Source organism: Siphateles boraxobius, unplaced genomic scaffold (genome assembly GCF_051911475.1).
Source record: "Siphateles boraxobius isolate OS27281-9 unplaced genomic scaffold, OSU_SipBor_1 68, whole genome shotgun sequence".
Classification (NCBI taxonomy): Eukaryota; Metazoa; Chordata; class Actinopteri; order Cypriniformes; family Leuciscidae; genus Siphateles; species Siphateles boraxobius.
In genome coordinates, this window is record NW_027509195.1 from 622,296 (window position 1) to 639,315 (window position 17,020).

A 17,020-nucleotide genomic window follows, 5' to 3' on the forward strand; every position below is an offset into this window, starting at 1 on the left:
AAACCCATTGGAAATTAAGTTACACGAAACCAGTGTTTACAGAGAAAGAACGCATTTATAGAAAATTTGGTGACACCAGTAACACTTTATTTTACAGTGTCCTTGTTACATGTGTTACATGTACCATTGTAATAACAGTAAATTATGCATAATTATACATGCAACTAACACAATCCTAATCATATCCTAACCCTATAGTAAGCATAGCTGCAAAAATGTATTACTCCGTACTTAAATATATAATTACACTGTAACAATGACACATTAAAATAGTCTAGCCGAAGATTTATATGCTGGTTTGTTTGTTATAAAACAATTCTTTACATTTATTTGTGAATTAAAATCAGAGTACAGCACTATTTGAGCAGAAGTCAATTACATCCTGATGGATTTCAAAGCCCATACTAATTTTTGATAAATTCATTTCCACTATATTTCCAGTCATTCAGGTTTACTGTGGATGTTTTTATAATGTGGAGGATGTGTGTTTTATGACATAACATAAAAACAAATGTTCTTATTTGTATACAAAAGTTTCCATAAAGACAAACAAAAAAACAGACATTTGTAAAGAAGATTCCACTTTCTCCATTCTCCTCATCTCCAGAAGAATTTGCATTAATTACTAAAATTCCCATTACTTTTCCAGGCCCAGACTCCACAATTGTAAAATTTTAACATTCCAATGTTATGACCATGGAAAACAGAGAGGCTACTCACTCAATGTCTTTTCCAAAACAAAGAGTATATGAACTTAAAAGACTGGATGGAAAAAGAAGAAACAATGAGACACATGTGAGGCATCTTAGCTATGCTTTATTGTAAAAGTAGCTGTCTATCAAAATAAAATAGAAAACATAGGGCAGAACTTTTACAGCAAAGTTAAATAGCTCACAGATGTTCAAGCATCACCAAACAAAGAGTTTTCTAAAGTTGTTTTAGGCTCCCTAACATGATGTTGAAATTCAGTAATGTCAAAAACGTGCCATCAAAACATATGCAGGCTAACAAAAGTTGTTTTTTGACACTGGTTCAATGTCTAACTAGTGCTGAAACCAAAAATGATATCGAGCAGAAAGAGACCATGCGTTTTGAGAGCGATGTAACAATGAACATCAAAGCTCATCTATTAAAGTATTAACAGAGGGATGTGGCATGTAATACCATTTTACCAATACATTTGCTTTAATAAGACTAAACATAATCATGGCTCTTTCAGCCAATCAGTGGGAGCCTTAAGACATGGTGAAATGTCATATACATTCATGTTGTTAAGTAGTAACAAAGACAACATTACTCATACATTCCTAATCCCTGTACGTTTCTGCAACTTTTCTTTTGTGTGGTCCAATTATACCATTTAAATATGAGATTGCAACCAAAGTCGCGACAAAACGCATGAAGACAACTATCAGTGCAGGAGCAGATTGTATTTTTACACCATGCCTCTGCCTATAAACACTTTTAAAATGTGAGCAGCATTTAATGGTAAGACTTGTTTGTGAAAATAACAGAAGCTTAAGGAATAAAGCATCTGAACACAGACAATATGGAATCAGAATGCGGATTAACTGCATAACAAAATGTAAAGTCCATTGAAATATAGAAAGAAATAATATATGGAATGTCCTATAAAGCATTATATAACATATTGAGCAGGTTTTAATTCATAACATCCAAAGAAAATTGTGTTTGTAATCTTGTTTGTTGGTCCTTCTTTAAATGAGTGCTTAGAGTTCATCTTCAAATACTTTTTTTTAAGTGCCTTTTATTTCAGGCACTCATCTTGGGCTGATGTTTATAAACTGGCTCCAGCTCCTCTCATCGCTGTCGTCCTCTTCTTTCACAGTTTGTGTGGGTTCACCCATCTGTATGTACCCTCATAGCGAAAGCCCACCTTCTGCACCAGATCATCAGCCTCTGCAGGACCACGGCTATATGAGAGAGAGAGAGAGAATATGAGAAACTTTACACGTCATGTCGCATTGTCAACAATCACTCAGAAAAATAAGCGTGTTTTACCTCCCGTATTTGTATTTGATGGGTGGCGTCTTATCTTTCTCGATCTGATGAAGAAGAGGAGTGAAGATTCTCCAGGCTTCCCTCAACTCGTCACTTTAATAAAATAAGTCGAATTCAGAGACGGTTCTTTACATTCTTTAATCAAATTTACATTAGTGTGTCACATATTTGTTTACATGTGTATGCATGTATTCCAAACAAGCAGTGTATCTGCAGGGATTTTAAAAATCAAGTTGAACTTTTTTTTCTTTTCTTTTTTAAAGACCTGCACAAATAAAATTAATACCATAAGCAGGAAAGAGCAAGATCTATGGTGACATCCAAACCATAAAATCACAATTTAAACAACTTTACAGTTCATAAAATACAGGTTTGGTCAAAAACAAACATTTTTAAAAATGATAAAGCCTTTAACTCATTTTTAATAAATAAAAATGTCAAAATTCAAAAGTCTAAATTGTCCAAATTGTTTATGTTTTAACTTCTTTTTGATCCACTGGCTGAATTAAATAGTGTATAATTTTGTGAAAGAAAGACTAAGAGAAAGTCTAAAAACAAACTTTTTGTCTGTTTTGCTCATATTTATCAAGGGTGCCAATATTTGTGGAGCCCACTGTGATATGATGTACAAGAAAAGTCATAATTATCTTTTCTAGGTCTTAAATTTGGGGACAGAAAAACAGGAATCACAATACGGCCTAATGTGATTATTAAACTTCAAAAGGTGATGATTTACTCGCGAGCGCTGCATGTTTCAAAGTAAAAACGTTCTCCAGGCTTGTGGTTTATGCAGTTCACGATCAATGAATACCACACATTTATACCAAACGATTGCTTATTGATATTCCGTTGATGAATTATGATAAAATTTACTTCATATTGTTTATTTAATTCCTGCAAACTCATTGGCGTTCTTATAAACGCAGCTGCGTTGTACACACGGGGAAAATTCAGCACATTCATTCGGATCGATTGAGGCGTTTACATGAAGGCTTTTCAGTCCGACTGAGTCATCAATCCAACTGATAACCTTTTATTTGCGTGCATGTAAACATGCAGTAGCTTGTAAGAAACTCACCTGCGTACAAAATGCATCTGACTGCCACAAAACACATCCAAAATCAGACGTTCATAAGCATCAGGCAGCTTAACATCCTTTGTAAAGAGAATAAGAGAAATGTACATTTATAAAGAGAAGTAACTTTAATAAAGATTAACCAATTAAAAGAAATTAACAAATTTTCTACATTTGATTCCTAATCAGTCCTTCCAAAAGTCTTTCTGTGATTGTTGCGGGCAAAAATCCTTTTTGTTTATGCAGCACGTTTTCTTAAAAAATGCGATGGAATATGCGGGATATTTATGCAATGAAATTGCACAAAACTGCGGTTTGATGAAAAAGAGAAAAAAAAAGTGATTCCCCCAACACCCTGTTCTCACTAGGCTACTACCCTAATGTTAAGAGTCATTTCTTATTACTTCCTTTGATAAGCAAGCATACTTCATCACAGAAAGTGCTGGGAATATTTAAGTCTCATCTTGTTTTATTTCAGACCTTAACGCTCAAACTTACAAAACATTGATGAGTCAAACACGTTCTGTAGCTTTACAAAAGGAATATGCTACAACTTCTGTAAAAATGAATAAATAAAATATAAAAAATAAAATGTGTGCTTCCTGTTTTACAGCTTTTCGACGATGTTCACGTTGAGTAATTACGTCACTTCATAACGTTCCCACGGCAACAGGGGAAAACGGCTGGTCTTGTGTGAAGTAAACGCAACATTCAACTTCCTGCTAAGATATACGTGACTTTTTCGCAACGAAAATGCGGGGATTATGAAATCATGCAAGGCCCGCATATTTTGAGCTGAAATCGGCAATGTATGCAGCAAAAGTGCAGCGCATTTGAAAAAATGTGGCCCCCGCATAAATATGCGGACTTTGGCTGATTATGCATTGACTTATGCGATCGCATAATCGTGTTTTTCTGGAGGGACTGCCGAATACGACAAAACAGAGAATGGATGTATCAAAGGGGTCTGTTTTACCCTGTATCTGCTGTGGTAGGTCAGGTCCAGCTCCGTCTCCTCCGGACTGAAGTAGACTCCAGGTTTCTTGCTCATCATCTTGGCGTAGATGGCCTCGTTGGGCTGCACGCGGACCACCAGCTCGTTCCTCCTGCACTGAGTGTCAAAGATGTCTCCAGGGACGTCGGTGAACTGCAGTCTCACCTCTGCCTTCCTCTCATTCAGAGCCTTTCCACATCTGAGGATGAAGGGAACCCCTGGAGAGAGAGAGCTTAATAAAATATCAACACATTCAGGAAGAAAATCAATAAAAAAAAATCTAGTTCAAATAAATGCTGTTCTCTTGAACTTCGGATTTCATCTGGGTTTTTTTTTCAGGATTTTTTATGAATACAGAAGCAAATCATCATTCATGTGCCACTGAAGACTGGAGTAATGATGCTGAAAATTCAGCTTTGATCACAGGTATAAATTACAATTTAAAATATATTCAACTAGAAAACAGTTATTTTAAATTGTAATAATATTTCACAACATTACTGTTTTTATTGTAGTTTTGATTAAATAAACGCAGCCTTGGTGAGCATGACACTTCTTTATAAAACATTTATTTTTATTTTACCAACTCTAAACGTTTCAAAATTTGCATATCTGTTCCAAGTTAACTTTGTATTTTAAGCCAAAAAACTAATTTGATTTCAAGACCAAGGTGTTAGTACAGCTTCAAATGTACTCATTTAATTCAGCACAAATGCTGCTCTTACTTCCAGAAAGAGGCACAGGTCAAAATGAATATTCTCAGAAAGGTCAAAATGTTAGGTCTTTGGCCAGATTGTAAATATTTTCTAGTTACTCTGTTGAGTGCATACTCTAAGCTTTACTAAAATACATGTAATGATTAGATACACACAATGTGCATCACTTACCATCCCAGCGTTCATTCTTTACATAAAGCACTGCAGTGGCAAATGTAGCTTGAGTGGAGCCTTTAGGGACAGTTGGATCATCTAGATAACCTAGTTTAGCCTCTCCTTCTCCATCTGGATCTCCCACGTACTGACCCAAGACCACGTCTGACAGAGAGACCGCTTCAATGCACTTCAACACCTTCACCTGTAGGGGGACACACAGAGCATTAGAAAACAGGCAGGCAGAAATCTACAATACACTAGAGAGACATTAGAGATCATTCCCATTTATCTTAGCAATGGCAGACAGATAGAGAAAGTCACACTGTTAAAAGTCCTCAAATAAAAGCTAAACAAAAAGCATTGCAAAGCAAAACAAAAAACAAAGCACCCCCCCCCACAAAAAAAAAATTTAACTAAACAAAACAGCAAAGCAAACAGCAAAACAAAGCATTGAAAAAAAAAAAAGCATTGCAAAACAAAACAAATTAAACGAAAGCAGCAAAACAAAGCAAACAAAACCAAAAAAAATAACAAAACAAAAATTAAATTAAACAAAAAGCATTGCAAAGCAAAAAAAAAAATGTTTGTATTACACATAAGCAGAAATGCACATCTGTAAAAAATCTATTAAATTATAAAACAAAAAAAACATTATCCAGAAACAATGTTGGAGCCAAGACCTTAATTTATGCTTGCTTCAGTCCGCCAACCTTTTATGCTAATGGTTAACTAAAAGACACTGGTGATGGATGGATAAATGTGATTTATTTGATCCTCAAGGCTACATTCAGGATCAGTCACATGAGTGGCATAAGAGTGATGCGCACACACAGCTGATTGGCCGAGCGGCTCGTTACCTTCTCATCCCTAACATCATCAGAGCTGGTGGATGCGGGCTTCTCCATGGCAACCAGAGAGAGCATCTGCAGCAGGTGGTTCTGCATCACATCACTGAGACAGAGAAGAGAGGAATACATTAGAATATCTAAATCCACTCAGCCTTTGAAGGGAATCCTCATGCACAGAAAGTGCAATGGATTTTTAAACACACTTTTTTTAATATTTGTCTTTGAAATAATGTGCATTGTATCTTTGTTTCTTTTTAAAGACTACTTTTATGGTGCTTCACACCAGCAAGCATCAAAAAAATTAATAAATGATGGCAGAATTCCTCTTTGGTAGACTATCCTTTATAAGTTTTAACATCTACGAAATATCACAGGTGCAAAATCATCTCAAAGCAAGGAACTTAACTAACCGAATGATACCAAATTCGTCAAAATATCCTCCCCGGCCCTGGGTCCCAAACGGCTCTTTGAAGGTCAGAACCACACATGCCACACTGTCCCGGTTCCATATGGGGCCAAATATCCGGTTTCCAAACCTTTAAGGAAACAGGAGAGAAACCCATGACTAACAAGAGACAGATACAGAGGAAGAGCTTCCCAATGGAGTTTAACCCCTAATTATTCATAAATGACAACTGTGTGTGACAGCCAGTGAAAAGCAGAAGGCAGAGAGGGATGAAGAGGAGAATGATAAGCAGACAGACCTGAGGACCATGAGGTTCTGGACCATCTCTTTGCCTAGGTAATGGTCTATCCGGTAAATCTGTTCCTCGGTGAAGAGAGAGAAGAGATGACTGGATAACTCCTCTGAGCTCTGCAAGTCATGGCCAAACGGCTTCTCCACGATGATCCTGTTCCAGCCTCTAACATACAAACACAAGAAATATCCTGCATTTTAAAAAAGACCTTTGCCAAGGCAAATCCACATACACTTAGAAAATTAAACAGAAACTACATCTCATTTCTAGCCAGTGATATTTTAGTACTATTATGGTATTTTTTAAATCAGCCTTTTTATATATTTTCAGTTTTTATGAAATTTTTATTGTTTTTTGTTTGAAATATTTCTATTAAACTTATTTTCAGTTTTAGTAATTTTAGCACTTCAACTTATTTTATTTCAGTTTGTTACCAATGCAACACTTCTAATTTTCATGTTTTTAAATTTTAATTCATTTCAGGCATCATTTCACTTGGGGCTAAAGCATTTAAAGTAACAAGTTACACAATCAGATTACTTTTTCAAGTAACTAGTAAAGTAACATTATTTTTAAATTAACAACAAAATATCAGTGTTACTTTTTCAAATAAGTAACACAAGTTACTGTGTTTTCCCATGTATTGACCGAAGGCTCTCCTGTCCTCATGTTGAGAGAAATCGGGAGTTCAGAATTCATTATTTCATTGTTTTCAATATTTAGATTCAGTGGTCCTCAAACGGTTCAACGCAAACTCGGAATATTACACAAACCTGCAATAATTAAATATGCTAAGTAATACAAATGTACTTTATGCATTTAATCTCACTTTATTAACTAACGTCTTTGACCTTCAATGACTCAATTCGATTTTGACATGTGCACTCTTCAAAAACAGCGCTTTAAATCTTTTGACAAACTAAAAGACGTAAAATGAAATTTATATATATTTAGAATGAAGGATTTAGAGTGTACTGAATGTCAGCTTGTTTATTTTGCCCAAGAGCAGGATCTATGCAAGTCCACACGTCACACATGCTAAAGACTCGCTCAATGAAAAACCCCTCAAAGACCACCTGCAGACTGTAGTTGTAATAAACGCTCAGACTATTTTCTATACTGTGTTAGCTACAGCGAACGCATCATGTATATGCATTCACTCTAGTGATCACTCTTTCAATGATCGATCCACATTCCTGCTACTAGTATTATGTATTACATGTAGCCTGTGTTACTTTGTAATGCTTAATCTTTGAAACAACCCAATAAATTCACTACACATTTTACCTTTACAATACTACATATTCTTATCTTTTCTTAAATAAGAATACAATTCTTCTTAACTGCTTTTTTTCCTTCTTATTTTCTAAAGATTTTTTTGTGAATCCGGCCCTTGGTCCCTACAAATGGCTCAGGTGCCTCTCTTCAATAAAAGTATATGGGGGATTTTATGATAGTCAGGTCAAAATTGTAAGTTTGACTACAAAGAAAAGTTTTATTCAAGTCTGTCGCATAACCTCTAACCTACTTTTGGACACATCTTGCCTTGTATCAAGAGCATAAAACACATAATTAAGCAAAAATGAAACAAAAGCAACTGCATGTGTGCGCTCCTCACTTGGTGCTCATGCATTGATGTTTGATGTTCTTGGTGACATCGTGGTAGACGCTGGGCGGCAGGGCCAGGTAGAAGAGCCGGTTGGCCTCGGCTCCTCCGGGCAGGGACAGCAGGTGAGTGTTCAGGTTAGCGAAAGACGATTCATCCACGTACTTCCCGCTAATGTAAGAGTTTCTTTTGAAGAACGCATCGAGGCGCTCTGCCTCAGAGTCGACCGCCTGAAGGGAGGAAAAAAACAGAGGCCGTTTAACATGAGCGCAAACACACACACACACACACACGGTAACTCTCTGAGCGCTGACCTTCATGTAGGGCATGCAGGCCGCGCGTATGGCATCCACGGTCAGATCGGAACGAGCAAAGCCCACAAAATATATCCGTTCGGGGAGAAGACCGTCTCTGAACAACCACCTATAGAGAGAAACGGGAATAAAAATAGATACACTATTGTTAAAAAATATATTTTTTTAAAGATGTTGTTACTTTTATTCAGCAAGGACACATTAAAATGATCAGAAGTGACAGTAAAAACTTCTATAATGTTACAAAAGAGATCCATTTCAAATAAATGCAGTTCTTTTTTAATTTCTGAGGGGAAAAAAGTATAACAGTTTCCACAAAAATATGATCTGTTTTCAACATTGATAAGAAATGTTTCTTGAGCAGCAAATCAGCATATTAGAATGATTTCTGGAGGATCATGTGACACTGAAGACTGGAGTAATGATGCTGAAAATTCAGCTTTTATCACAGGAATAAACTTTATTTGATAATATTCAGTGAAAAAATAATATTTCACTGTATTTTTGGTCAAATGCAGCCTTGTTGAGCATAAGAGACTTTACAAGATCACTTTAAAAACGTATCGACCCTAAAATGATGAACTGTAGTATATAGTTAATAGTAGTACGCATGAAGGCATGTTAAGTTAGAGGACTCACCACAAAGTTGGGTAGATTTTCTTTTTGGCCAGATCTCCCTACAAAAAGAACACATTTGTGACATCACGGCACAATTTATTCATGTTGGCTCAATTACACAAACCGCCACACAACTGACACACTTCACTATACAGGGTTTCATTGTGCAATATTTTCAAAACTAGTTTATAGTTTAACGGCATGCCGGCTACCTCGGCTATATTCATGTCGAGAAGGAGATGAAAAAAGCAATCATTTTACATAGATAAATTAAAAAAAACTAGACATGGGGCCTGATGTATAAACGTTGCGTACGCACAAAATGGGCATAGAAATATGTGTACGCATTTTTCCACGCACATATCGGGGGGTTTATAAAAAAATAAACTTGGCGTAAATAATTGCGCACCGTAAGGATGCTCTTGACCGTGCGTACGCACTCTTTTAGAAGAGTATGTGTTTTGGCGCCACCGATGGTGAGCTGGAGTTAAATGTCTTTTTGATCACTTTTAGACAGAAAATCCGAAGAAAATTATGCATATACAGAAAGATAGTACAAATATGATTTCACAATCCAAGCCTATCACATGAAGCAAATATCCATCCCTTCTTAAATGTCCGCGCCAGCGAGCGCGTTTGGCTGTTTAGTGAAACTGACGCATAGCATAACGCATCTAAAACCGTAAATCTTCATTATAAGTCCTAATCATAAATACAGTTCATGTTCACAATAACAATTTAAATAAATAAAACAATGATTTAAACTTTGTTTTACTTCTGTTGTAAAAATTTAGATTAAATATGTCAATCTGATTCATGTAGTTAAACACTTAAATTACATGAAATCATTACTGAGAAGTTACAACATTTTTTATATTCAATAAATAGAAATATTTGTTGTGGATGCAATGCTTTCGAACACTTTTCCACTGGCATCCTGTGTTTTAATGTTTTAACTAAAGAGATTAATTGCTTATCGTGATAATAGCAGATTGTCTGAGAAAATGGTTTCGTGCAAATAACGGACAACAAGGTCTATCTGTTTCCATTAAAAACATAAATCAATTAAAAATACTCTTTGGCCAGTGGAAAAGATTGAGAAAAACTTTCTCCGAAATGTATTCTATACTATTTGATTGATTTATTCAAAAACAGGGCAAGGATAGGCTACTAGTTTTTATTAATGTAACTAATGTGACAGCACAGCCGCATTTCATATTTTCCTAATGTCTTGTACCGTTAAACATGTTATCACGTGGATGAATAATCATATGCAAATGATATGCAGATGAGGATATGCATAGTAAAACTAGGCGTTGTCAGCTCATATATGGTTGTTTCGGGGAGGAGACGCATGTGCGCACAATCTTCCGCTAACTGGGATTTATAAAGTGAATTCTGCGCAGGTTCTGGTGTACGCACGGTTTTATAAGTCTGAATATTTATTTGCGTACGCCATTTTTAGCTTTCTGGCGCACGTACACTTTTAGTAAGGATCCTACGCATAGTTTTATAAATGAGGCCCCTGGTCTTACTTCATTCAAAATCTTTTGACAGAGGGTCGGAATGAAGGTTGTAAAAAGCAATTTTTCCACATATATTTGTTTTTATTGTGGAAAGAAAACTTTTTTAACCTTACAAATGAGTGTCAAGTTGAAGGAAGATTTAACCCCTTAACTGTCACTTGCCCGTATACGGGCAACCGAAATTTACTTCAAAATATTACTATTAAATCCTAATTTAATCATGACAAACTATATATCGTTGGAATGGTCTAAGACTCCTGAATAGATATTTTAGCGCTGTTTTTTTCTTACAAATTTTGTATGAACAGTAATATATGAATTTATGACAAGAGTGCACCTCAAAAAATCGACGTCATTACAGGAGTTTCTGACCTTTGTCACAAAAAGTCGACGTACACACTTTTAATAACTGAAACTTTGGTTTTTTTAATGCTAAAAGTTCATAATAAAACATAATCTAGTATTTGTCAATAAAAAAAGATAAAATTATATTTTAAAAAGTAAAGTAAAAAGTCCTCTAAAAAGTATATTATATATTATATATATATAGAATTTTTTATTATTATTATATCACATATTTTAGTAGTTATCATAAATTAGGTATCATTTGAAAGCTTACGAACTCAGAATTCATCCTGTAAAAACCGTTTTGAAATTGGACGTTGCGTTACCATAGAAACGGTATTTTTTTATTAGGCCCCCTCCCCTTTTGGGCATCATCTTTCATAATTTATTATCAAAAATGTTCTAATCTTGACAAAACACATATTGTCAGAAAGATCTGAGTCTCAAGGTTCCATATTTAGTGACAGAAGTGATATTTGGATAGAAAAGTATTAATTTGTTATGGCAGAATGCATACAATTAAATTAAATGGAATGCAATGGCACCCGGTGGCTATTTTTGGTATAACGCCTAAACAAAATCTCATGGGAACTTCAATTTTTGTGATATCAACTTTAAATTTGGAACACAACTTGGTTAGATATATAGCTTTCATTTTATAGTAATTTTATAGTAAAAAATATTTTGTAAAATTTATTTTATATTAAAAAAAATATATTAATAAAGTATATTTGATTTACTGTAAATTTTTACTTCCATAACTTTTTCATACTTTAATTTTTTGAAGTGCTTTCACTTATAATAATAATCTGCCGATTGTTTTCTTTAAAACAAGACCAAACTTAGGTCTATATTCCAAAGAATTCTTGAATTACAACCATTTAGGTTTGTATACTGCATTTTAATGTCAAATATCAAAAGGGGGATGACAGCTAAGGGGAAAAAAAAAAATTCACGTTATGATCCATTTAAAAGGACTCAAATCATAATGAACTGCCTGCCTAAAAAGCCGTTTTGGCCATTACAGTCTTGTCCGAAGATGCCTATGTAGCGCCCGATTGGCACAGAGGATGGCAGATTTTGAAATGCAGCCATAATTTCTGTGGAACCACAGTGACTCATGTCATACAGCTGAGTATAAAGATGAATATTAGATAATAGGTACAAAACACAAGAACAGATAAAATTGAGTTTTAAAAAAACAAATACGACAGCCAACCCATCCCAGCTCAATGTGACTCAATGCAAAGGTCATTGATCTGAGCAGATCTGCTCCACACCCATTCAGACACATGAGAAACACTCATGCACAGTGAGACAGCACTAATCTGTTAGTCCTGGCTGAATTACAGCATTGTGGGAGAGTCCCATCTCTCTAGTATTCATTATTAAAAGATATTAGTCAATAAACGGTTCACTATTTAACCATTGAATCATTCCAGCTGATTTGCTGTGGTGAAAAGCACTCTGTAATGGTGACTTGACAACAATCCATCCACATCGATGTTGTAACTTTTAGCATGAACAATGCAGCATAATCATGCTAAAACGTGCAAAAACCTAGCAACCAGATAAATCCTATGCATTCACTACAGCGTTTCCACAAATCGAATAAAAAAGGCTGTGTGTTTGTTTTGTTCATGACTGATGAGTGTGTGTATCAGTGATCCTGGAGTGTAAACAGCAGAGCACGCCAGTAGAAAGCCATAGGGTCTGGGTCTTGATAGATCAACAAGGAAACATTCCTCAGAGATTGAGGTCTATATTGTCATGAAAGCATCTAGCAGTTTTACTGCAGATTTGTTGGCTGCTCATCTATGATGTTAAATGTCCCGTTCCAGCACATCCCAAAGCTGCTCTATTGAGATATGGGGACTGTGGAGGCCATTTGAGTTTAGTGAACTCACTGACAAGTTCAAGAAACCAGTTTGAGGTCAGACAAATCAGGTGATGTTGCATCTGGATTTTGACATGGTTACTGAATAGATTCAATGTTTATCATTATGCCACAAACCTTTGCAACCCCGTGTCAAACAGCCATCTTTCAAAACCCCACCCTCATCCCAAACACACAAGCCAGCTCTTTCACCTCTCTCTCTCCACACTAACTGAAAGAAAAGTGCTGACAGAGAGTGGTTTTGCGTAATCCAGCTCACTAGCACCTATTTAAAAACCCAAACAATAAGAACAGGAAAATCCAACAGTAACAAAGATCTTTCAACAGAGCAATTGTGTAAAATCAGACTACTAAAAAGTTGCACAAAATAAGGAGGAACAAGGAAAAGCAAGCCGAAAAAAGGAGGAAGAGGGTTTAAATTTCATCACTAAAAGATGAAAAGGGGAAAACACACTTGTGAGAAGTGCAAAAGCTTGACCAACTGTAATGCAAACTTCACTTTTCATTCTTGAGGTTTTGTATTTATATGCATAGCAAACCTAATCAAGGCTGTCTAGATAAGGCTTTTGTCCTGTCCAGCCAATCACAGCCCTTCTGTCACCACACCTGACCAATCACTTTCAAGGCCATAAGCTGTGAACTGAGCTGCTGAATTACTCAACCGCCCTGTTCTGTCTGAATGAAATAATAGAAACCTTATGTTGGCTACGTCCCTTCATGGTTGCTTAATTTCAGTTTACTTCCTTCTACAAAACATCAAGGCCATACCAATTCAGAGGAATCACTTTTTTCCTTTATCGGACTAGCAGTAAACGGGCTGTGCTGTAAAACCATAAGGTGTGCAATACTAATAATAGAAATATTTTGAAATGGGAACTAGATCAATAAATTAGAAGGATATGGGGCAAATTGGCAACTTTTTGACACTCATTACAATGAACATGTCTATCTACATGCACATCAAATTCTGTTAAAGGTCTATATTCGGGTTGCAGTCATATTCCCAATTCTATGTTTATACGTGTGGAATATTCCTGTATATTTTCCACAATAATTTAATTAGGACTGACTCTAATTACTTCTCACATTCAAAAAAGTCTAAAAACATGGCCATGAAATAGAAAGCGGTAATCATTAATAAACACATGTAGTAATATGTAACTCGGCAATAGAAGAAAAGAGAGCGGATGAAAGAATGCAGGAAGGACTGATAGGAGATAGAGGTGAAGTTAAAGAGTTTACAGAATGGAGACTTGGAAACACTCATTCCACAAACTCAAAGTGTGATGAAACTGTACGAACACCTGCGGCAGTTGTAATGCATCCTACTTTGTGCTTTACAAACTGGAAAATTGTGTGGAGTGCGCACATATATCTCCTTTCAATAAACTGTCTGAATAAGGTGTTTACATGCAACCGTTTTCTGATTGTATGCGTATTTTGGGGAATTGAAAATTGTGGAATCAGAATATGGTCTTAAATCATGATGTAACATGATTACATCAATAAACAGAAAACTGCCAAATTCGGATTACTATCAGAACACTGAGGTGGATGCAAATGTGGTCACTGTAAAAAAAAAAAAAAAAGTGTCCCAAATACATGAATTCACACTAATTTTTGGTTTGTCAATAGATGCAACGTGTTCAAAATGAGTGACAATTCAAGCCTGCATATGAGACCGTGTCAATTCCTCACTAGGAGAGACAGAGATATTAAAATATTCCACACACACACACACACACACTGGGACTCACCGAAGCCCCCATGATGATGAAGATATGCACATCGGACTGGTGAAACTCCACATCATCGTGTAGCTCTTTCCTCAGTTGCCCAAACACTTCTGAGCGTGAGAGGGGAAGAGTGCTCATCTTGTCTGCCAAGGAAAAGATTAAAGTGCAGGAGATCAATCTCATGTTGTCCTTATGTTCGTACAGTCAGATTAAAAAAAGTGTTTATGAATTTATAGCTTTCTGGGGTTATATTACAGATGTATAATTTCCAGTTATAATTGCAAATTAAAAAAACAATTTTGCTTAAGAAAAGCAATTGCTGGACAGACGTGGGGGGCCGGTTATGAAGCATCTACCAGACAATTTACAAGAGATCTTATTTAAGGGAAGATCTTTGTTTGAATAAGCATGTCTTTTCACTGAATATTTGCTTTATTTATACTGTTTGAGACGGAGCAAGCAGTTGCATGTAGAGGAGCATGAGAATGGGGGGGGGGGGGTAACATTTGGCTCAAGGTTTTATTTTTTGTGTTTTCTTTTCTCATTATTATTATTATTATTTTTTTATTTAGGTTCAATTAGTATTGTGTTGCCGTTTAAGTGAAAATAATAATTACAGCTTTTATGTTACATGACAAATACAAAAAATATGTTTCTAAAAATAAAGGTTTTATTATGTAAATTTCGTGGTGAAATGTTGTCAGGGCAATTATTTAATTATTTGAGAGCTAGAGATCAAGATGGCAGATATAATGCTGATGAATACAGTACATAAAGCAATTTAAATGACAACAAATTGACAGCAAAATTTCCAATTAGAACACTTTTATACATAATTTTCTCAATCCCCAATTTAATTTTTTTTAGTAGTATAGAAAAGGTTTTAGGCACTTGGTAGATTGTTTGGACAAATAAGGAAGTAACATGTCCGTTAATCACCAACCTTTAAATTGTTAAATTAATAAATAAATTGGTACATTACTACAGGCACACAGATTCACACTCTATTCTGTTCTCTAAAGCACTTTGACTAAAGCTGCCAAACACACAAAGTACTACAGTGTCAACAAATATTAAACAAGCAACATAATATCAACAAATGACACATCAGAGCAAGTTTGTTTACTAAGTGGCCTTAATATGAAAACTGGACCTACAGTAAATGCCACCTGGAAGAATATACTCTAAGAAAATGGTTTGCATTTGCAATATTTCACATGCAATAATGTTGCCAATGCCGAGTCACTTCGAGCAATAGACGTACAAACACTGTAACTGTTCTAACAATAGACTAGTCTAGTAATTTGACAAGTCACATCACGCAGCTATTTGCATTGGGATGACAAACGCATAGTCCTACCACTGCGTTCAGGGACTGTAGTGGGTGCTCTCTCTGTGGCATACAGGAAAGATAAAGGTATAAACTGACACAAAAACACATGCTCTCACAACCCACACACTCTCTCTCTCAACTTACCATAATGGTATTAGCACAATCCCTTATTTAACAGGGCTCAGCCTGACACTAGCAAGCTGTTAGTCCGGTCAAAGCATCACATTCACAACAAATGCTTTAAACATACAGTTATCTAGAATTCATTTAAAATCACCTGCTATAAGGCAAAGTTGCTTAACGTTAGTTGTGGTTAGAGCTGCTGACGTTAGTAAACAGCAGAACCAAAAACACACACACACACTATGACAACGTGGTACTTACATTTAGTGCTCTTTACTAAACAAAACAAAAATACCAGGATTTAAAATCTAAACTTATAGAGTTGTACCAGGCTCGTTGTGTATGAGCGCAGAGATGAAACATTAGCGACTATAGTGACATTTTTTTCTTTAAAGACGGTTTCCTCCTTCCCTGTTAAAATGACACGGCGGGTCTCAGTGATTTTATTGGTGTAGAGAGGAACTCACCAGCGCTCGCTCGACTGCCCATCATTGCTCGAGCATGTGACGTCATCCGCGCAACTGCGCGCGAGGAAAAAGGAGGTGGGCGGGGCTATATTGCAGGGGGAGGGGCTTGTGTGCGACAAACCAATCATGGCGATGATTGACAGCTAAACGCAGCAATTGCGAGCGCGCTTGCGGTATTTGCGGAAGTCCTGCTGACAAGAGCTAGAAAAAAAGTCACTTACAGTTCTAAAAAGAATGTCAGTATGACATTGCAGATTAATTTTTTTTTTTTTAAATAAATGCGTCTATTTGGCATATTTCGTATAACGTTAAGATTCAGAGTTATTTATTACGTTAACAACTGCAGAACAAACAGCATTGTGTCTCTAGAAACTCTATTCTAATCTATTGCATCAGCGCCACCTTGCGTTGATGAACATCTTCGATTGGATTTTTAAGGGATAGTGCCCCGAAAAATGAAAATGGTCATTTTCTCACCCTCAAGTTGTTCCAGTTTCTTTCTTCTGTTGAACACAAAAGAAAAACATAGTATGGAACGTCAACTGT

At 35.9% G+C, this 17,020-nt stretch overlaps 1 protein-coding gene across 3 annotated transcripts; it reads right to left on the reverse strand.

Moving 5' to 3' along the window:
- Nucleotides 1–796: 796 nt before the first annotated feature.
- On the reverse strand, nucleotides 797–16,538 carry g6pd (glucose-6-phosphate dehydrogenase). Of its 3 annotated transcripts, none has more exons than XM_077213976.1 (13): nucleotides 16,475–16,538; nucleotides 14,573–14,694; nucleotides 9,069–9,106; nucleotides 8,430–8,538; nucleotides 8,128–8,345; nucleotides 6,516–6,674; nucleotides 6,222–6,347; nucleotides 5,821–5,914; nucleotides 4,979–5,165; nucleotides 4,074–4,309; nucleotides 3,101–3,177; nucleotides 2,023–2,115; nucleotides 797–1,934 (listed from the first exon to the last, which is right to left on the reverse strand). In XM_077213976.1, exons 1-13 carry the CDS (start codon nucleotides 16,518–16,520, stop codon nucleotides 1,844–1,846), a joined length of 1,596 nt encoding a protein of 531 aa, XP_077070091.1. In that variant the 5' UTR covers nucleotides 16,521–16,538; the 3' UTR covers nucleotides 797–1,843. The 3 variants fall into 3 exon arrangements, with proteins under 3 accessions (XP_077070091.1, XP_077070092.1, XP_077070093.1); XM_077213977.1 differs by having other exon boundaries at nucleotides 16,269–16,515; XM_077213978.1 differs by lacking the exon at nucleotides 16,475–16,538 and adding an exon at nucleotides 15,912–15,939.
- Nucleotides 16,539–17,020: the final 482 nt, after the last annotated feature.

What these genes read in the sequence shown, in the direction of transcription:
- g6pd (XM_077213976.1), bottom strand. Translation starts at nt 16,520, where the DNA reads ATGACGTCACATGCTCGAGCAATGATGGGCAGTCGAGCGAGCGCTG. An exon ending in CAGAACCTCATGGTCCTCAG is followed by an intron (nt 6,348 to 6,515) that starts GTCTGTCTGCTT and finishes GTTTCCTTAAAG; the next exon opens with GTTTGGAAACCGGATATTTG. An exon ending in AAAGAATGAACGCTGGGATG is followed by an intron (nt 4,310 to 4,978) that starts GTAAGTGATGCA and finishes CTCTCTCTCCAG; the next exon opens with GGGTTCCCTTCATCCTCAGA.